Consider the following 21732-nt stretch of genomic DNA (forward strand, 5'->3'; position numbering starts at 1 on the left):
ACTCACAAGGAAACACCTTCAAAACTGCATTTTGTTAAAGTTTCTGTACTAAAATGTAGAAAAACTGAACTACACAAATATTGAAAAGTTTAAAATTCCTTAATTTTTTATTCCTGGTACCACTACCACAATTTACAGGGCAATATACCTGATGTAATGAAAAGAAAAAGACAAAGCTACAACAGATAAAAGACCTCAGGAATGTACATCTAATTGACCCTCCGTTGCATGAATCAATAGCTGCACTTTTTGCAAACTGTGGCTAGGACAGTCCTGAACAAGAAGGGTTTCCTGTTTAAGCTGCAGTAACTTTTCTGACTATGGATCATCGTTCCTTCTGCGGCAGGTTTTTACAGTTCCTCTAATGCATTTGGGACGACTGTCTCAAAGTAACCTGCAGCTTTCCTGACAACTCCTCGCTCTCTCTCCTGCTAAGAACTGTAGCCCTTTTCTTCTGAGTTTTGAGAACCTTCTGCTACCATATCCACCACTTCCACCACCAGATCCATAACCACCACCATAGGGACTTCCCGAGCTTCTTCCACCAAAACTGCCCCCCTTCATGGGTCCATAATTTGATTGCTGTTGTCCACTATAATTTCCAAAATCATTATAGCTCCCACCACCACCACCATAGTTACCTCCAAAATTTCCTCCTTCATTGTAAGCATCATATCCTCCACCACCGCCACCATATCCACCATCTTGGTTTCCATATCCTGGTCCACCACCACCATAGCCTCCTCTACTACTGTAACCAGGACCACCACCATCGTTACCACCGTCGCCTCCAAATCCGTTTTATCCACCATCACCTCCTCCATAACTACCTCTGCTGCCACCACCTCCACCACCATAGCCTCCTCTTCCACCAAAGTTTCCACCACGGCCAAAGTTACCTCCACCACCTCCAAAGTTTCCTCCACGACCCATAAAGTTGCCAGATCCACCTCCACGACCTCTCTGTGATCCAGCAGATTGCATTTCTTGTTTAGAAAGGGCCTTTTTCACTTACAATTATGCCCATTAATAGTGTGGTATTTCTGAACAACAATTTTATCAACTGTATCATGATCATCAAAAGTTACAAAAGCAAATCCTCTCTTTTTTCCACTCTGCCTGTCTTCCATAACTCCTATGGTTTCAATCTTGCCATACTTTTCAAAGTAGTCTCTCGAATTACATTCTTCTGTATCTTCTTTAATACCACCAACAAAAATTTTCTTCACTGTTAGACGGGCACCAGGCTTTACAGAATCCTCTCTAGAAACAGCTCTCTTTGGTTCCACTACACGCCCATCAACCTTGTGTGGTCGAGCACACATTGCTGCATCCACCTCTTCAACCCAAGAGTAAGTCACAAAACCAAAGCCCCTGGAACGGTTTGTCTGGGGGTCTCTCATCACCACACAATCTGTAAGTGTGCCCCATTTCTCAAAATGTTCTCTTAAGCTATCGTCTGTAGTTTCAAAGCTCAGACCACCAATAAACAGTTTTCTCAACTGTTCTGGTTCCTTTGGATCATGGCCCTCCTCCCCCCGGCGGCGGCGGCGGCCGGAGTCGGGCTGGGGGCGACCGGGCGGCGGTTTTACCTCCGTTTTGAGACCGGACTCGCCTCTTCCAACTCGAGTTCAATATGGGACCGAGAGCCCAGCTCTGTTCTATGTTGGGCCATTTTACTTCAGCCCAAAAAAATTTCTTCTAGTATTCCCTAAGGTCTGCTGGGGATCAGTTTTCTTATTTTTCATTTATCTGTATTTGATTTTTTAAAATTGATTCCAATTTTCTGTTGAGATTCTCCATATTTTAATCTATTAATCCCCATCTTTTACTCTCAATATAGTCATTTTAAAGTTCTGTGCTAACTCCAGAATCTGAATTCCCTCTAAATCAATTTTTCTTGGTTTTTTTTTTTTGTTTTTTTTTTTGTCTTAAGTTTTAGTCACTTTTTCCTGCTTCAGGAATTTCATAATTTTTGATTGTGTGCTGGACGTGGTGAATAAAAAATTCATAGAGACTGAAGATGCTATTACTTTGCACCAGAGAAGATTTACCCTTTTCTCTGTTAATCAGAGTGGCTGATCATTTCAGTCATTTCAGGAATTTTACTAGGTCAGAACTGGGTTGGAGCTTTAGTTGTCTCATCCTACCTATGATTTTTCCTAATTTGTGGCCTCCCTGGATTTTTGCTGTGAGCCTGACAGGTCTTTGATTCTTCAATAAATACAGTCAGTTATTGACTTCAGTCTTTCAGATGTTTGAATTCAGCTCTTTAGGCTCTCAGTTCTCACAGCTTCAGAGTATGGCAAATGTAAGGAGAGACCAGCTATGTATTTGTTGCCGTTACACTTTCTCAGTGAAAATTTGTCTCATAAACACTGAAACATTGCAGATGACTTCACTTTTTCTGACTCAGCCCCCTTCTTGGGGATGGCACTTCTGGGTTTTTACTGTGAGTCTGGTAGGTCTCTAATTCCTCACTTTGGAAAGTTCTCTCCCTCAGGCATTAGGTATTTAGCTTCCTGCTTTATATAGGTTCAAAAACTGGCAAATGTCTTGAAGAGGAGACCTAATGATTGTCACAGGCCCCTTTATCTAGCGGGATTTGGTTTGTTAGTGCCATGACTGTGCAGGAAATTTCACTCTGCTTTCTTGGCTCAGTCCCCCATCATCCTATACCACCCTGACACTAAGGAAATGTCCTGTGGGGGAAATCGGCTTGACATTCTGCTAGATTTCACTCCATCATGCCAGCAAATGAGTTCATCAAAAGATATGGTGATTTCTCTTTTCCAGTGGAGTATGTCTCCCTACACCAAACCCCTGCTCCAAATCTCTAAATGTCCCTCTCTAGCATATTAGTTGATATTGTTTCTTGATTGCTTCCTTAGCTCGATGATCTTTTATTCAAGTTTGTTTGCTCGTTGCAGCAGGAGTGATGGCCTGTGCCTACCTAGTGCAGGCATATTATTATGGAGATATGGCTTTGGTCCCAGACACCACAATAAGGAGAATATCATAAGAAAGCAAGTCACACGAGTTGTTTGGTTTCCCAGTGCATGTACAAGTTATGTTTATGCTATACTGTAGTCTATTAAGTGTGCAATAGCATTATGTCTAAAAAAAGTACATATCTTAATTTGAAAGTAGACTTTAAGAATGCTACCCATCATCTGAGCCTTCAGCAAGCTGTAATCTTTTTGCAATAGTAACATCAAAGATCACTGATCACAGATCATGTAACAAGTATAATAGTGAAAAAGTTTGAAATATTGTGAGACTTACCAAAACATGACATAGAGACACGAAGTGAGCAAATGCTGTTGGAAAAATGGCACCACCAGTAGAGCTGCTTGACACAGGGTTGCCACAAACCTTCAATTTGTAAAAAAAAAAAAAAAAAAAAAAAAAAAAAAAAAAGCATTATCTGCAAGGTACAATAAAGTGAAGTGCAATAAAGTGAGGTATGCCTATACATCCTGCCTCAAAGCAGAAATCCTATTTAGATCACCTTTAATTTCTCTCTATGATATATCAATAGTTTTCTATTCTAATAGGGTTCTTACATTTTTTATTACACTTATTATTAGGTATATGATGTTTTGATGATAATGTAGATGGCATATTTTTTAGTTTTTAATTTTATAACTTTTCAGACACAGAAAAATGTTAGTGGAATTTTTTAATGTTTGGTCTCTTATCTGGCAACTCTTCTAAAAACTAACTGATATTCTAATAAGTTATCTGTAGATGGTTTTGGATTTTCTGTATCCTTAATTATATCAACTATGGAAAGTGACAGTATGATTTCTTCCTTTCTTAGCCTTATATTTCTGATTTCTTTTTCCTGCCTTACTGCTAATGCCATTTAATACTTTTACTAATAGGTTGAATAGAAAAGGTAAGAGTTGGCATTCTTATTTTGTTCCTAATCTTACAGTGGACGTTCTCCACATTTCACTATAAATAGGATGGTGGCTCTAAAGTTTTTTGTAGTTTCCCTTTGCTATGAGTTTTTAATCATACATAATTATTGAATTTTATCAAATGCTTTATCTGACTATACTGATATGATCATATACATTTTCTCCTTTATTTTATGGATGTGGTGCATGACATTTATTGATATTTGAATGTTAACTCACCTTGCATTTCTGGAGTAAAACAACTTGGTAGGAATTCACACACACACACACACACACACACACACACACACACACACATTCACTCACTCACACACTCTACATTTGATTGTCTAACATTTTGTGTATGATTTTTGCTTCTGTATACATAAGGGAGATGGGCCTATTTTCTTTTCTCATAATTGTCCTTTTAATTAGTGAATAGTATATAGAGGGTAGAGATTTAAAAGACCTTTTAAAAGGTCTTCTTCTTCTGTGATATAATACAATACAGTATTACTCCATTTTTTAAAAATGACCTTTTTCATTTTCAAATAATTTCAAATCTGCAGAAAAGATACAAACAGAGTTCCCTTTACCTCTCTCCCAGTTTTTCCTATTGCTAACATCTTATACTACCATAGTATATTTTTCAAAATTAAAAAGCCAACATTTATACATTACTATTAACTAAACTTAAGACTTTTTTTGGATTTCACCAGTTTTCCTGTTAATGACCTTTTTCTGTTCTAGGACCCAATCCAGTATATCACATTCCACTTAGTTAGTTGTCATGTCTCCTTAGTCTTCTCTGGTCTATGACAGTTCCTCATTCCTTCCTTGTTTTTCATGATTTTGACAGTCTTGAGGAATATTTGTCTGATATTTTGTAGAATTGTTCTCAGTCTGGGTTTGGCTGATGTTTTTCTCATGATTCGACTGGAGTTATAGGTTTTGACAAAGAATACCGCAGAAGCGAAGTAACCGTCTCATCACATCATAACAGAGAGTATGTAGTGTCTCCGTGACATCACTGGTGATGTGAAACATCATCACTTGCATAACATGGTGTTTGCTTGGTTTCTCCACTGTAAAGTTACTTTTTCTCCCATTTTATACTGTCTCTGGAATTCAATCATTAAGGCCAGCCCAGGACTGGACTTAAGGGGAAGATTAAGCTTCACCTCCACCTCCTTGGGGAGGAGATGGATGCCGGGGGGGGGCGGGGGGGAGGTTACCTACATATGGAATTCTTCTGTTGGCAAGATTTGTCTTCTCCCTCCCTCCTATTATTTATTTATTTATACACTCATTTATTTACTCCATTATGTTTTAATATGGATTCTTTATAATCTATATACATAATTACAACCTTAAAAACCTCTGGTTCCCCCACTGACATATAAACTTTTTGAGGAAAGGCTCTGTTTCTTTTTTATTTTTGTACACTCTATGCGTTTAGCATAGTCCCCTAATTTATAGTGGACTTCCAGTAATTATTTTTTAATGGATATCTTTCCACTTCAACTGAAAAGTACCCTTTCCTTATATAATAGCATTCTAAATCCAAAATAAAAGTAGATTTTAAAATAAGTAAAAGTAAACTCATGCATGATCACCCTGTAATAAGTATGTAAAAAAGCACAGGGTACTGCAGAAATAACTTAACCATTTGAGTTGGATGTGTCTCCAAAAAATATTGAAGCCACATTTGGAAAGAAATTACAGTATTTGATAAGCCAAGGATATGACCTGCTGTGTGCTTTCTCTTTTTTGTTCAGATCACCAAAGGAGATTAAGACCCCGTTTTCTCCCTTCTCTGGAAAATTATCATCTGATGCAGTCACTCAGATAACAACAGAGAGTCCAGGAAAAACCATGTTTTCATCTGAGATTTTTGTTAATGCTGAAGATCGTGGACATGATATTCCAGACCTCAGTACACAGAAGTTGGGCAAAGTTCCTGTCAAGTTTGCTTCATCATCTTCAGTCCAACAGATTACTGTTCTTCATGGCACAGATGGTAAGAGAATTTTAGGTCACATTACCAACTTTTGTGTGTCATTAACTAAGAAATTTCTTGATTGGGTCTTTCTAGTTAGAAAACCTAATTTTAATTTTAAGCATTAGGTTGTACATGATTAAAACATCTTTTATTTACATAGCTATGAAGAGAATATAATTTATTATGTTTTTACTTCAATTTCTAGTGAAGTTAACAACCTATGTGAAACTCATGCTACTTGTGGCTGACGTATTTTCAACTCATAATACTTGTCATAAGAATGCAAGTAGTTCATGAAAACATAAAAACTATAGAGGTTCAATTTTAGGGAGGTAGATAACTATTTGGCATTGTTTCTTTTACTATTGTTTTGCATGATACAGTGAACAGATAGCAAACACAATACCAGTCTATTTCTTGCTCAAGAAACGTTGAGCAGGGACCCAGGTTGACTGTGACTCTGCTTTCTTTAAAACATGGAACCTTGGATTCATCATCATAGTCAACTGGAAGGGACGAAAAGCATGGAGGAGCACATGTTGGGAGGCTTTTATGGGCTAGGCCTAGGTGTGGCCCACATCACTTTCCACTGACTAGGAATAGTTTAGCTGTGCTTTCCAGGATGAAGAAGAAATGAGTTTTGGTGAACAGCTAGCAATTTCTACCATAAGGTCTACATTTAGAGTGTTCCTATGCTATCATGACAGTGATATTTTTATAGTGCTTATACTATATAACATTCAAAATTATAGCAAGTTATTTTCTTTTTCAGACCAGTAACTGGAAAGTTAAGTTCCCATTCTACCTCCAAATGAGGGTGGGAACTTTCAATTACTAATTTTAAAGTATTCAACAGTTTGTACAAATCTATTCAAAATATATTTTAAGTTTTCCTACTTGTGCAAAAAGTTTACCTGTCTGTAGGTATAAATGGAATATGCCTAAATGTATAAAGAAAATTGCTTAGTTCCACATGTAAATTGCACTGAATTTAATTTGAATAAATACATTTATATGTTGAAATGGTTATATTTCTTTTCTTTTTTTTTTTTTTACTTTTATTTATTTTATTTTTGGCTGTGTTGGGTCTTCATCGCTGCGTGCAGCCTTTCTCTAGTTGCGGCGAGCGGGGGCTACTCTTCGTTGCGGTGCACGGGCTTCTCATTGCGGTGGCTTCTCTTGTGGTGGAGCACGGGCTCTAGGCGCGTGGGCTTCGGTGCATGGGCTCAGTAGTTGTGGCTCGCGGGCTCTAGAGCGCAGGCTCAGTAGTTGTGGCACATGGGCTTAGTTGCTCCGCGGCATGGGGGATCTTCCCGGACCAGGGCTGGCACCCGTGTCCCCTGCATTGGCAGGCGGATTCTTAACCACTGCGCTATCAGGGAAACCCGAGATGGTTATATATCTTATACATTTTTATTGTGATATAAAATTATGCCCCCCAAATGTATAGTCTAATCAATATCACACAGAACACCTTTAATGTGTCAGTTACCTATTGCCACCGTGATACTGTATAAGAACCTCGAAAATCTCAGTGCTTCGTAACAACAGACATTTGCTTTCCTCACTCATGGGCTTATGAGTCAGTTGGAGTTTGGCATCAGGATGCAAAAACGGTTTGGGTCTGTTCCACATGCCTTGTACTGAAACCCAGGCTACTCTGGGTATGCTGTTTTCATGTTGGTGGCAGAGCACAGGAGAGGAAATCCAACTGTGAAAGTGTATTTTATACCTCTTCTGACATCAAATGGATCGGTCTACATAGAGCCCACAGTTCACGGTCTTACCTTTACATACAGGTACTTGGTAGAAAGGACTCCTTTAAAAGAGAAATATTATTTGGTTTAATAATAAAAGATTTTTAACTCTGTGGATTCAGAAGTAAAATTTTAAAAAATATTTTAAAAGTATACAGAATAGGGCTTCCCTGGTGGCGCAGTGGTTAAGAATCCACCTGCCAATGCAATGCGGGGGACACGGGTTCGAGCCCTGGTCTGCGAAGATCCCACATGCCGTGGAGCAACTAAGCCCATGTGCCACAACTACTGAGCCTGCATTCTAGAGCCCGTGAGCCGCAACTACCGAAGCCCACGCGCCTAGAGCGCATGCTCCGCAACAATAGACGCCACCGCGATGAGACGCCCGCACACCGCAACCAAGAGTAGCCCCCGCTAGCCGCCAACTAGAGAAAGCCCGTGCACAGCAATGAAGACCCAGTGCAGCCAAAAAAATAAACACATAGAATAAATAAGTTCAAACAATAAATAAATAAATAAACATAAATTTAAAAAAAAAAGAACACCTAATGCAGGTGGGAAGGTGAGAGGGCCACTGTAAAGGTCATCTATGCTACATGTACAAGAACCCCGAGAGCACACCAATAGGTACCACATTTTTCACTGCTGTAGCCGATCATTCCCCCTGTACTACCACACTGTAGCACTCCCTTCCCTCATCTACTGCTATAGTCTCTTTGGAAGGTGTTTCACAACTCTTGTTATGAGAGTGCCAGTTGAACTGTCCTCACTTCCTTCATTTATACCAGGATTGAAGACCTTGTAGTCCGAGATCCTGTCCAGAGAGCAAGCAGGCTAAGACTCTGTCTTTGTTGATGTATTTCATCAGAAAGGGCTCTACCCCCTCTCCTAGTTCATGGTGTGAAGCGTTCATAGCCTCTTGGGAAAGTGGGGAGAATTGAAAGGACTCTATATGAGAATGCTAGGCTTTGTAAAACATTTCAGTTTTTTAAAAATAAGACTCATTTTCTATTGGACTGACAACAGTCCTATGAAATACAAAGAAAGCCGAGAATCAGTGACAGGAAATGATCACCAGTAAGAATTACAACAGTCACCGCTTACCTCGTAGCTTACGGCACTGTCCATGGTCCTTAAGAAGAGTTAGTAGAAATGCCTAGCCCATCTTGCCCTTGAACCCCTTAAAAGGTACACGACTGCTGTGTTGGTGTTTAGGGGGAGCATCTCACTTACCAGGGACTGACTTCTCCCTTGATCCCTCTGTAGTGATGGAGACTTCCCCGCTGATGAAAAATTCCCTGGGATTGCAACCTCCAAGCCAGACAGCTTTCCTATGGAAAGACAGAGAGCTTGTAAAGATGAAACACCAGTCTGCGGGAGAAAGGGAAGAAGAGAATGATGGAAATCGTTTCTGGGAAACTATTTTTACATTATGTTTTGTTTGTTCCTGGTAAATAAACTGAAATCTTCTTAACATTAAAACAAAATCTAAACCACTAAATTCAATAATACAGGAGTATAACTTTTGAAAAAAATTTCTTTGGCTGCGCAGCATGTGGGATCTTAGCTCCCCAACCAGGAATTGAACCCACGCCTGCTGCATTGGAAGCGCAGAGTCTTCACCACTGGACCACCAGGGAAGTCCCAGGAATATCACTTTTAAAGGAGAAGTTATAAACCCCTTGGTTATATGAACTGCAGATTTTTAGTAAGAAGTCAATATATTTGTTGTTAGGCACATTTTATGTTAGGCTGTCTCCCTGCACAGGATGCAGGCGCCTTGAGAATGGAAATCATATCCCTCTATAGTACGTCCCTCTTCTTTCTGCCTTGCAGTTTGCTGCTCCACTTGTTCAACCCCACCTAGTAATAACCTATACTTCCCTCGTTCCTGTTTTCCCATCTTGAAAACAGACAAAAGGCAACCAAACAACGCAAAGGTCTCAACAAATAAGGGATATCCAAAACCAGAGATGGCCAGAACTTCTGTATCCCTCATGAAACCTAGCCCGGTGTTCAATATGTAGGTATCATTAATACATGCGTGTTGACTGAAACAGTTTAAACTCAATTCTTCCACTTCCCAGTTTAGTTTTAGTCCTCATACAAAACGTGATAATCAACTTGCTTAATGCTAGGGATCACAGTGAAAAATAATATCTGAACTGACTTCTGTCAGATGAGTGAGAACTAAGGTTAATTCAGTGTATCTGAAGCATAGAAAGTGAGGGCACAAGTGGCACAAGATGGGGCTAGAGAAGCAGAGAGGATTCTAGACCACGCAGAGTCTTAAAGGCCAACAAACACTGTGTTTTCTATTCTCAAAACAATGTTTGTGAGCGATGTTTATGAGCAATGTTCCAACTTGCCTTGAAGGTTTTTTGTGTGAAGAATGGATTGGAAGGAAACAAGATATATGGACACTAGTTAGGACCTAATCGCAACACACAGGCAAGTTCAGTATTAGGGTGTTGAGGGAGAGCTGACAGATTCCAAAGAAATTCAGGAGATGAACTGAAGCGGGCTTAATGGGGTAGGAGATGGAGGAAAGGAAGGTCTTAGGGAATTAAAGGGTTTACTGCACACATGAGCAAAGTCTCAAAATTAATCATTTGAACGTACAGAGGTAGATCTCTCAAATGACTCCGGTTAGGAAGCAACGGTACGCCCTTTAGAATTCCTACAGACAACACAAATCAACTGTTTCGATGGAAAATTCGGCGGGACCGGTGCGTTTTTTCACTCCAACTTAGCTCCAGTTCCTATTACTCACATCTTCTGTGCCAAAACAACACAGCTGGAGGAACTGAAGGGGATTCCGTTTTGGTAATTAAGGAGTGTCCCCAACACTGACAGTCCCATCTTAAAAAGCACTCCCTCTGCATTTTACCCGAGGAGCAATGGCCAGAGCCTCCCTTTGAAAACGATGGGCAGAAATGAGACCATCACACACAGTCCCTTTCAGCTACTGTGAACTGAGCCGCGAGACGACCAATACCCCCTGGCACAGCGCGGACGGGCCAGCGCGCGGGGGCAACAGGGACAGGAGACAGCACAAGAGACGAAGCCCAGGCCCAGGGGCCAAGGCCTATTACCTTTCCGGCATGTGCAAAACATAAAACAGAAGCAATATTGTAACAAATTCATTAAAGACTTAAGAAAAAAACAAAACTCAGATGCTAAAGTGCCTACTCTAACCACTATACTATATTGCTTCTATAAAACAAGCACTAAACCTCAGATACAGAAAAAAACCCTTTTCGTGTCCTCACACCTAGGTCAAAATTACAAAGCGTTAATTCAGGAGACAGAAAGGGAAGGAATAAATCTGAATGAATCTGAGTCAGAACACAGTGCTATATAACCTTAGGCAAATTCCACAATACCCATGCCTCAACATGGCAAATTCCACAATACCCATGCCTCAACCTCCCTATCTATAAAGGAGTTAACCACACCAGCGCTAACCATTACTTGCCTCCTGGTAGCTTGTGAGTGTTAATTAATATTTGTAATAAATACACAGATCATCAGTTGAAAGAAACAAGGAAAACTACAGCGTTATTATTATTGCCTTGTTGCTAGAGCTAAACACCACAAATCAACATAAATAACTTATGTACACCAAGAATGTAGGGTTTGAATATGTACTTTGAAAGGCCATCATATAATTAGTTGTTTCACCTCTAATTGCTTTTCCTTTTTTTTTTTTTTGAATTTAAAAAAGCAATACAGGGACTTCCCTGGTGGTTCAGTGGTAAAGAATCCGTCCTGCAATGCAGGGGACGCGGGTTCGATTCCCGGTCGGGGAACTAAGATCCCACATGCCGCGGGGCAACTAAGCCCTCGCACCAAACTACTGAGCTCGCACACCTCAATGAGGTAGCCCACGTGCAGCAAACTACAGAGCCCACGCGCTCTGGAGCCTGCACGCCACAACTACAGAGCCCACGTGCCACAACTAGAGAGAGAAAACCCGCACGCCACAACTAGAGAGAAGCTCTCATGCTGCAACGAAGAGCCCGTGCGCCGCAACGACAATAAAGATCCCACATGCCTTAACGAAGGTCCCGCGTGCCGCAACTAAGACCCAATACAGCCAATCAACCAATCAATCAATCAAGTGGGGCGGGGGGAGCAATACAGGAATTTCCCTGGCAGTCCAGTGGTTAAGACTCCAAGCTCCCAATGCAGGGGGCACGGGCTCGATCCCTGATTGGGGAACCAAGATCCCACATGTGGCACAGCGTAGCCGAAAAAAAAACAAAAAAAGCAACACATACCCTACGGCATTTATCCCAGAGAACGCATGTTCGCACAAAAAAAGGTACACAAATGTCCACAGCATCTCTATCAGTAATAGTCAGGAAATGGGAAAAAAAACTCAGATGTTCTTCAATGGGCAAGTGATTAAACAAACTGAAGTACAGCCAAACCATGGAATACTACTCAGCAATTAAAAAGAAAGCGGCACTGGGACCTCTCTGGTGTTCCAGCGGTTAAGACTCTGCACTCTCAATGCAGGGGGCCCAGGTTCCATCCCTGGTCAGGGAACTAGATCCCGCATGCTGCAACTAAAGACCCGCACAGCCAAATAAATAAATAAATAAATATTTTTTTTAAAAAAGAGGAGCACTGTTGATTCATGCAATTTGGATGACTCTCCAGGGAATTACACTGATTGAAAAAGGCCAATCCAAAAGGTTGCATACTGGGAATTCCCTGGCGGTCCAGTGTTTAGCACTCAGCACTTTCACTACCTGGGCTGGGTTCAATCCTTGGTCGGGGAACTAAGATCGCACAACCGGCAGCGCAGCCAAAAAAAAATTTTTTTTACTTAAAAAAAAAAAAAGGTTACACACTATATGATTTTATTCACATAACATTCTTTTTTTTTTAATTAATTAGTTAATTTATTTTATTTTTGGCTGCGTTGGGTCTTCGTTGCTGCGTGTGGGCTTTCTCTAGTTGCGGCGAGCGGGGGCTACTCTTTGTTGCAGTGTGCGGGCTTCTCGCTGCGGTGGCTTCTCTTGTTGCAGAGCACGGGCTCTAGGCACGCGGGCTTCAGTAGTTGTGGCACGTGGGCTCAGTAGTTGTGGCTCCCGGGCTCTAAAGCGCAGGCTCAGTCGTTGTGGCGCATGGGCTTAGCTGCTCCGCGGCATGTGGGATCTTCCCGGACAAGGGATCAAACCCATGTCCCCTGCAATGGCAGGCAGATTCTTAACCGCTGCGCCACCAGGGAAGTCCCACATAACATTCTTGAAATGACAGGTTGCCAGGGACAGATAGGGCCGGGGGAGTGGGAGATGGGCCATCTTCCCCAGGGGGTATTTTCCCTTGATCATCTGCACAAAAACTTTAATTGCAACTTTATCCACTGCACTATCAGATCACTATGATTTGGTGGGGAGTGGGGGAGCAGCAGTGGCTATAAAATGGCATCAGGAGAGATCCTGTGGGATGGAAATGTTCTCTATCTTGACTGTGTCAATGGCAATACCCAGGTTGTGACAGTATACTATGATTCTGTAAGATGTTACCATTGGGGAAAACTGGGTAAAGGACACACAGGAGCTATCGCACTATTATTTCTTACAACTGCATGTAAACCTACAATAATCTGGACACAAAAAGTTTAATCAGAAATGAAGGCAACACATGCCTCTTGTAACAAGTAAAACAATAGTCTGTGGTCAGTCTCTTTCTCTACCCGTCCCATTCCCTCCCTCTTGAGATAACCATGCAAACTCACTGCTCATACAAACAGGCATGCATTTAATACTTTCTGTTTACTGTATCAAAATGGGATCATACATACTACATATTACCCTGCAGCCTACCTTCTTCACCCATCATCCCTATATCATAGAGGCTTAAAAAAAAAAAATTTTTTTTTAAGTGCCAAGCAGGATGGCAGGTATAGAAAATTTTCTGACTAGGGCAAATCTGACAAATGTTTACCGTGCTAATGTGCCATAGCTCAGCCAGGTGCATTCAGTGAGAGCACAATATGCAAGTAGCATTCTAAAGAGATCTGCAAAAAATGCAAGGTCTTCAGCAGCTCTTCGAGGATCCCATCCCCCTCTCTGCCTCCTCCATGGAACCATCCCATGGAGGTTGAACAGTTTAACTCCATTTGCCCCTCCTGCTGTTTGTGCTTTCGTTGTATACTTCTGTTCTACATCTCCACAAGACATTATTATTGTCACTTATTTACAAAATAACATATAAATATAAAGGTGTATGTACCTGGGTATATGTACATGTATATATTAGACACACACACACTTTAAGTGCTCTTTGTTCTTTCCTGCAGTTGTGTTCTTTTTTTTGGGGGGCGGGGGGGGCAAGTTTTTATATTGGTAAAGTTCTGTACTACTAGAAATATAAGATTTGAAAAGAAAAGTGAGACTTGAGGATCATCTGTGGAGCTTATCCTCATTCTCCTGCTGACGCATTATATGTTTATAATTTGAGAACTGCAGATAAATACAAACTGGTCTTCTCCATACTTGCTCACTAAGGAATTCCTCATTTCTAGGAAACGTCTATTTCAAGGAAAGGAAACAAACAAAAACACCTAGTGCACTAGATGATTAAAAGGTACACATTTTATAGCCTGAGTTCGAGAAAAAAATTACCCAAGAAACGGCCTTTTTCCCTAGGAGCCAGCTTCTACTAGGGGAGTCTAGGGTTCTCTAGGCAAAGAAAAAAAACTTGCCAGTTTAAACAGAATAACAGAAACGTTCAGCCAATCAAATATACAGAACTCATCACTTGCAGTGAGGAATGAAAGGCCTGTATCAACAGAAACAATAAATGGCACCGGCAACGTCTGCAACAGAAAACAAACAGGAAATCCTTTAAAAAGCCAAAATTGCAAAGACAGATGAACAGGGTATGAAATTACACGCCGGGCAATGCACCTGTTAAAGGAAAAGAGGCGCACACCAAGTCTGAAGTCTTAAGAATTCGGTGTTTAACACTACTTCTGCATGCTGCCCAGCAGAAAACTCGGGTCCTGGCTTAATCCACAACGCACACTTCATTTAAGGAGGTGAACTGCTTGGTCTGACTCAGTTTCTTATTCTGTAAAATGAATGCAACACAGCTGTCGTGAGTCCCCAAAGAATTCTGCACAAACGCTTTGTAACTCCAAAGTGCTGTGCAAATCAGAGCAGCCCTTCTCTCCTTCACATTCGTTGGACTTAGAATTTCAGAAGTTTAGCTGAAAATACAGACGACTCGGAAGCAAGGGACTGAGAGTGGCCCACACAGGTGGAAAGAAATGCAGAAACTGGAGCACCTCATACAAACCGCAAGAGACCACGTTCACGTGCACACGTTATCAGTGACAGAAAACGCCACCGGTAGCAACTGTAAACCACTGAGAGGACCAGCAACGACATGTGTCCAAATCCAGCCGGCAGCACAGCCTCGTCGGCGGCAATGCCTTAAACACAGCTCCCCGCACTCCGCGGCCTAACAAGATCCACTTTTTCCAAAAAGTTTAGCAACTTGCCAAGTACACTGGCGTAGTTCACCTTTTTTAATTGCTAAGCAAACATGCAGGGGAGTTGAGACAATCAAGGGAATGTTCAGCCTTCCTCAAAAATAAGATCCAGGAAATTCACGTTTTGCTTGAACAGTTTCATGTCTAAAACTGATCACAAACCTCTGTTTGATGTTGTTTTCTCGCTGCTGGCCAATGAGCCCGGGAAAGAGAACCAATTCTTTCAAACAGGGAGGGCTCTCTGCACTCTTCAGCTAAACCAGCGAGGCTTTACCACCGTCACGTTTAAAATAATGAGGAGGATGCCTCCATAGAGTTTACCGGGCTGCGCTAATCACGAGGGGCCTCGGGCGCCCAGGGCGGATCCCAGCGCCGGTGGCCGCGGGACCGGACGCCCTCCCCGGGACCCCCCCAGGACCCCCTCCCCGGGACGCGGCCGCGGGACAGGACGCCCCCCAGAACCCCTGCCCGGGACGCAGCTGCGGGACAGGACGCCCCCCAGACCCCTGCCCGGGACGCAGCTGCGGGACAGGACGCCCCCCAGAACCCCTGCCCGGGACGCGGCCGCGGGACACGAAGCTCCCCCCTCCCCAGGAACCCCTCCCCAGAGCGCGGGCCTCGCCGCCGTCTCGCAGCACCCGCCGCGCTCACCGCGGGCCGGGAGCCCCCTCAGGCCGACTGGCCCCCGCCCGCCGCCCGGCCTCCCTCCGGCCCGCGCCGCCCGCCGCGCTCACCGCGTTTTTCTTCTGCACCATCTTGTCCATCTTCTTGGCAATGCGGACCACCTCGTCCTCCATGGCCCTGGCAGGCCTGCCCCGCGCCGGGCCGCGGGGGACGGGAAACGAGCGGAGCTGGCCGGGCGGCAGGTAAGCCCAGGCGTCGGCGAGGGCCCTCACCAGGCGTCACCGAGGCGCTTCTTCACTCACGACGACTGCGACGGCGGGGGCGGCGGCGGCGGCGGCGCTCCTCCCACGCAGGCAGCGCCAATCGAGCTCCCAGCTCGCGGCGGCGACGGCGGCGGCGCTCCTCCCACGCAGGCAGCGCCAATCGAGCTCCCAGCTCGCGGCGGCGACGGCGGCGGCGCTCCTCCCACGCAGGCAGCGCCAATCGAGCTCCCAGCTCGCGGCGGCGACGGCGGCGGCGCTCCTCCCCCGCAGGCAGCGCCAATCGAGCTCCCAGCTCGCGGCCGCGGCGGCGGCGGCGCTCCTCCCCCGCAAGCAGCGCCAATCCAGCTCGCGGCGGCGGCGGCGGCGGCGGCGCTCCTCCCCCGCAGGCAGTGCCAAGCGAGCTCCCAGCTCGCGGCGGCGGCGCTCCTCCCCCGCAGGCAGCGACAATCGAGCTCCCGGCTCGCGGCGGCGACGGCGGCGCTCCTCCCCCGCAGGGAGCGCCAGTCGAGCTCCCAGCTCGCGGCGGCGGCGGCGGCGCTCCTCCCCCGCAGGCAGCGCCAACCGAGCTCCCAGCTCGCGGCGGCGACGGCGGCGGCGCTCCTCCCACGCAGGCAGCGCCAATCGAGCTCCCAGCTCGCGGCGGCGGCGCTCCTCCCCCGCAGGCAGCGCCAATCGAGCTCCCAGCTCGTGGCGGCGGCGGCGGCGGCGGCGGCGGCGGCGCTCCTCCCCCGCAGGGCAGCGCCAATCGAGCTCCCAGTTCGCGGCGGCGGCGGCGGCGCTCCTCCCCCGCAGGCAGCGCCAAACGAGCTCCCAGCTCGCGGCGGCGGCGGCGGCGGCGCTCCTCCCCCGCAGGCAGCGCCAATCCAGCTCGCGGCGGCGGCGGCGGCGGCGGCGGCGCTCCTCCCCCGCAGGCAGTGCCAAGCGAGCTCCCAGCTCGCGGCGGCGGCGCTCCTCCCCCGCAGGCAGCGCCAAGCGAGCTCCCAGCTCGCGGCGGCGACGGCGGCGGCGCTCCTCCCCCACAGGCAGCGCCAATCGAGCTCCCAGCTCGCGGCGGCGGCGGCGGCGGCGCTCCTCCCCCGCAGGGAGCGCCAGTCGAGGCGGCGGCGGCGGCGGCGGCGCTCCTCCCCCGCAGGCAGCGCCAATGGAGCTCCCAGCTCGCGGCGGCGGCGGCGGCGGCGCTCCTCCCCCGCAGGCAGCGCCAAACGAGCTCCCAGCTCGCGGCGGCGGCCGCGGCGGCGCTCCTCCCCCGCAGGCAGCGCCAATCCAGCTCGCGGCGGCGGCGGCGGCGGCGGCGCTCCTCCCCCGCAGGCAGTGCCAAGCGAGCTCCCAGCTCGCGGCGGCGGCGCTCCTCCCCCGCAGGCAGCGACAATCGAGCTCCCGGCTCGCGGCGGCGACGGCGGCGCTCCTCCCCCGCAGGGAGCGCCAGTCGAGCTCCCAGCTCGCGGCGGCGGCGGCGGCGGCGCTCCTCCCCCGCAGGGAGCGCCAATCGAGCTCCCAGCTCGCGGCGGCGGCGGCGCTCCTCCCCCGCAGGCAGCGCCAATCGCGCTCCCAGCTCTGTTCTTTTGTTTTTTTTTTTTTGAATTCTGAGATTTTTCATTTGAAGTAAATCTTAAAGCTATTAAATTCACAAATATGCTAATTTAAATACCCAATTCTATTATCTAAAACACACATTGCAAACATACAAATATCTATTCTCTCCACATGTCAGAGCCCATTCATTTCATGGTTTGGAAATGGGGAGAATAGATCCCCTTAAACTGCAAGTCAGCAGGTGTTTCTTTACAGTTAACTTTAGCAAAATTCATACAAAATATTAATGAACAATGATCTTCTTTACTTGTTAACTCACAAGGAAACACCTTCAAAACTGCATTTTGTTAAAGTTTCTGTACTAAAATGTAGAAAAACTGAACTACACAAATATTGAAAAGTTTAAAATTCCTTAATTTTTTATTCCTGGTACCACTACCACAATTTACAGGGCAATATACCTGATGTAATGAAAAGAAAAAGACAAAGCTACAACAGATAAAAGACCTCAGGAATGTACATCTAATTGACCCTCCGTTGCATGAATCAATAGCTGCACTTTTTGCAAACTGTGGCTAGGACAGTCCTGAACAAGAAGGGTTTCCTGTTTAAGCTGCAGTAACTTTTCTGACTATGGATCATCGTTCCTTCTGCGGCAGGTTTTTACAGTTCCTCTAATGCATTTGGGACGACTGTCTCAAAGTAACCTGCAGCTTTCCTGACAACTCCTCGCTCTCTCTCCTGCTAAGAACTGTAGCCCTTTTCTTCTGAGTTTTGAGAACCTTCTGCTACCATATCCACCACTTCCACCACCAGATCCATAACCACCACCATAGGGACTTCCCGAGCTTCTTCCACCAAAACTGCCCCCCTTCATGGGTCCATAATTTGATTGCTGTTGTCCACTATAATTTCCAAAATCATTATAGCTCCCACCACCACCACCATAGTTACCTCCAAAATTTCCTCCTTCATTGTAAGCATCATATCCTCCACCACCGCCACCATATCCACCATCTTGGTTTCCATATCCTGGTCCACCACCACCATAGCCTCCTCTACTACTGTAACCAGGACCACCACCATCGTTACCACCGTCGCCTCCAAATCCGTTTTATCCACCATCACCTCCTCCATAACTACCTCTGCTGCCACCACCTCCACCACCATAGCCTCCTCTTCCACCAAAGTTTCCACCACGGCCAAAGTTACCTCCACCACCTCCAAAGTTTCCTCCACGACCCATAAAGTTGCCAGATCCACCTCCACGACCTCTCTGTGATCCAGCAGATTGCATTTCTTGTTTAGAAAGGGCCTTTTTCACTTACAATTATGCCCATTAATAGTGTGGTATTTCTGAACAACAATTTTATCAACTCTATCATGATCATCAAAAGTTACAAAAGCAAATCCTCTCTTTTTTCCACTCTGCCTGTCTTCCATAACTCCTATGGTTTCAATCTTGCCATACTTTTCAAAGTAGTCTCTCGAATTACATTCTTCTGTATCTTCTTTAATACCACCAACAAAAATTTTCTTCACTGTTAGACGGGCACCAGGCTTTACAGAATCCTCTCTAGAAACAGCTCTCTTTGGTTCCACTACACGCCCATCAACCTTGTGTGGTCGAGCACACATTGCTGCATCCACCTCTTCAACCCAAGAGTAAGTCACAAAACCAAAGCCCCTGGAACGGTTTGTCTGGGGGTCTCTCATCACCACACAATCTGTAAGTGTGCCCCATTTCTCAAAATGTTCTCTTAAGCTATCGTCTGTAGTTTCAAAGCTCAGACCACCAATAAACAGTTTTCTCAACTGTTCTGGTTCCTTTGGATCATGGCCCTCCTCCCCCCGGCGGCGGCGGCGGCCGGAGTCGGGCTGGGGGCGACCGGGCGGCGGTTTTACCTCCGTTTTGAGACCGGACTCGCCTCTTCCAACTCGAGTTCAATATGGGACCGAGAGCCCAGCTCTGTTCTATGTTGGGCCATTTTACTTCAGCCCAAAAAAATTTCTTCTAGTATTCCCTAAGGTCTGCTGGGGATCAGTTTTCTTATTTTTCATTTATCTGTATTTGATTTTTTAAAATTGATTCCAATTTTCTGTTGAGATTCTCCATATTTTAATCTATTAATCCCCATCTTTTACTCTCAATATAGTCATTTTAAAGTTCTGTGCTAACTCCAGAATCTGAATTCCCTCTAAATCAATTTTTCTTGGTTTTTTTTTTTTTTTTTTTTTTTTGTCTTAAGTTTTAGTCACTTTTTCCTGCTTCAGGAATTTCATAATTTTTGATTGTGTGCTGGACGTGGTGAATAAAAAATTCATAGAGACTGAAGATGCTATTACTTTGCACCAGAGAAGATTTACCCTTTTCTCTGTTAATCAGAGTGGCTGATCATTTCAGTCATTTCAGGAATTTTACTAGGTCAGAACTGGGTTGGAGCTTTAGTTGTCTCATCCTACCTATGATTTTTCCTAATTTGTGGCCTCCCTGGATTTTTGCTGTGAGCCTGACAGGTCTTTGATTCTTCAATAAATACAGTCAGTTATTGACTTCAGTCTTTCAGATGTTTGAATTCAGCTCTTTAGGCTCTCAGTTCTCACAGCTTCAGAGTATGGCAAATGTAAGGAGAGACCAGCTATGTATTTGTTGCCGTTACACTTTCTCAGTGAAAATTTGTCTCATAAACACTGAAACATTGCAGATGACTTCACTTTTTCTGACTCAGCCCCCTTCTTGGGGATGGCACTTCTGGGTTTTTACTGTGAGTCTGGTAGGTCTCTAATTCCTCACTTTGGAAAGTTCTCTCCCTCAGGCATTAGGTATTTAGCTTCCTGCTTTATATAGGTTCAAAAACTGGCAAATGTCTTGAAGAGGAGACCTAATGATTGTCACAGGCCCCTTTATCTAGCGGGATTTGGTTTGTTAGTGCCATGACTGTGCAGGAAATTTCACTCTGCTTTCTTGGCTCAGTCCCCCATCATCCTATACCACCCTGACACTAAGGAAATGTCCTGTGGGGGAAATCGGCTTGACATTCTGCTAGATTTCACTCCATCATGCCAGCAAATGAGTTCATCAAAAGATATGGTGATTTCTCTTTTCCAGTGGAGTATGTCTCCCTACACCAAACCCCTGCTCCAAATCTCTAAATGTCCCTCTCTAGCATATTAGTTGATATTGTTTCTTGATTGCTTCCTTAGCTCGATGATCTTTTATTCAAGTTTGTTTGCTCGTTGCAGCAGGAGTGATGGCCTGTGCCTACCTAGTGCAGGCATATTATTATGGAGATATGGCTTTGGTCCCAGACACCACAATAAGGAGAATATCATAAGAAAGCAAGTCACACGAGTTGTTTGGTTTCCCAGTGCATGTAAAAGTTATGTTTATGCTATACTGTAGTCTATTAAGTGTGCAATAGCATTATGTCTAAAAAAAGTACATATCTTAATTTGAAAGTAGACTTTAAGAATGCTACCCATCATCTGAGCCTTCAGCAAGCTGTAATCTTTTTGCAATAGTAACATCAAAGATCACTGATCACAGATCATGTAACAAGTATAATAGTGAAAAAGTTTGAAATATTGTGAGACTTACCAAAACATGACATAGAGACACGAAGTGAGCAAATGCTGTTGGAAAAATGGCACCACCAGTAGAGCTGCTTGACACAGGGTTGCCACAAACCTTCAATTTGTAAAAAAAAAAAAAAAAAGCATTATCTGCAAGGTACAATAAAGTGAAGTGCAATAAAGTGAGGTATGCCTATACATCCTGCCTCAAAGCAGAAATCCTATTTAGATCACCTTTAATTTCTCTCTATGATATATCAATAGTTTTCTATTCTAATAGGGTTCTTACATTTTTTATTACACTTATTATTAGGTATATGATGTTTTGATGATAATGTAGATGGCATATTTTTTAGTTTTTAATTTTATAACTTTTCAGACACAGAAAAATGTTAGTGGAATTTTTTAATGTTTGGTCTCTTATCTGGCAACTCTTCTAAAAACTAACTGATATTCTAATAAGTTATCTGTAGATGGTTTTGGATTTTCTGTATCCTTAATTATATCAACTATGGAAAGTGACAGTATGATTTCTTCCTTTCTTAGCCTTATATTTCTGATT

The 21732-nt window shown here is 44.6% G+C and overlaps 1 protein-coding gene across 1 annotated transcript in view; it reads right to left on the reverse strand.

Annotated features, from left to right (window-relative positions):
* Positions 1 to 641: 641 nt before the first annotated feature.
* LOC309621921 (uncharacterized protein) overlaps positions 642 to 21732 on the reverse strand; it is a gene marked incomplete at both ends in the record, with an annotated part of 36761 nt that continues 15670 nt past the window's right edge. The window contains 6 exon segments of the mRNA XM_082409205.1: positions 642 to 788; positions 846 to 1011; positions 1017 to 1565; positions 18580 to 18698; positions 18756 to 18921; positions 18927 to 19475. Of these exon segments, the coding sequence (XP_082265331.1) occupies positions 642 to 788; positions 846 to 1011; positions 1017 to 1565; positions 18580 to 18698; positions 18756 to 18921; positions 18927 to 19475 (1696 nt within the window).

This window comes from Balaenoptera borealis, assembly GCF_965194805.1.
Source record: "Balaenoptera borealis genome assembly, contig: HAP1_SCAFFOLD_1173, whole genome shotgun sequence".
Taxonomy (NCBI): Eukaryota; Metazoa; Chordata; class Mammalia; order Artiodactyla; family Balaenopteridae; genus Balaenoptera; species Balaenoptera borealis.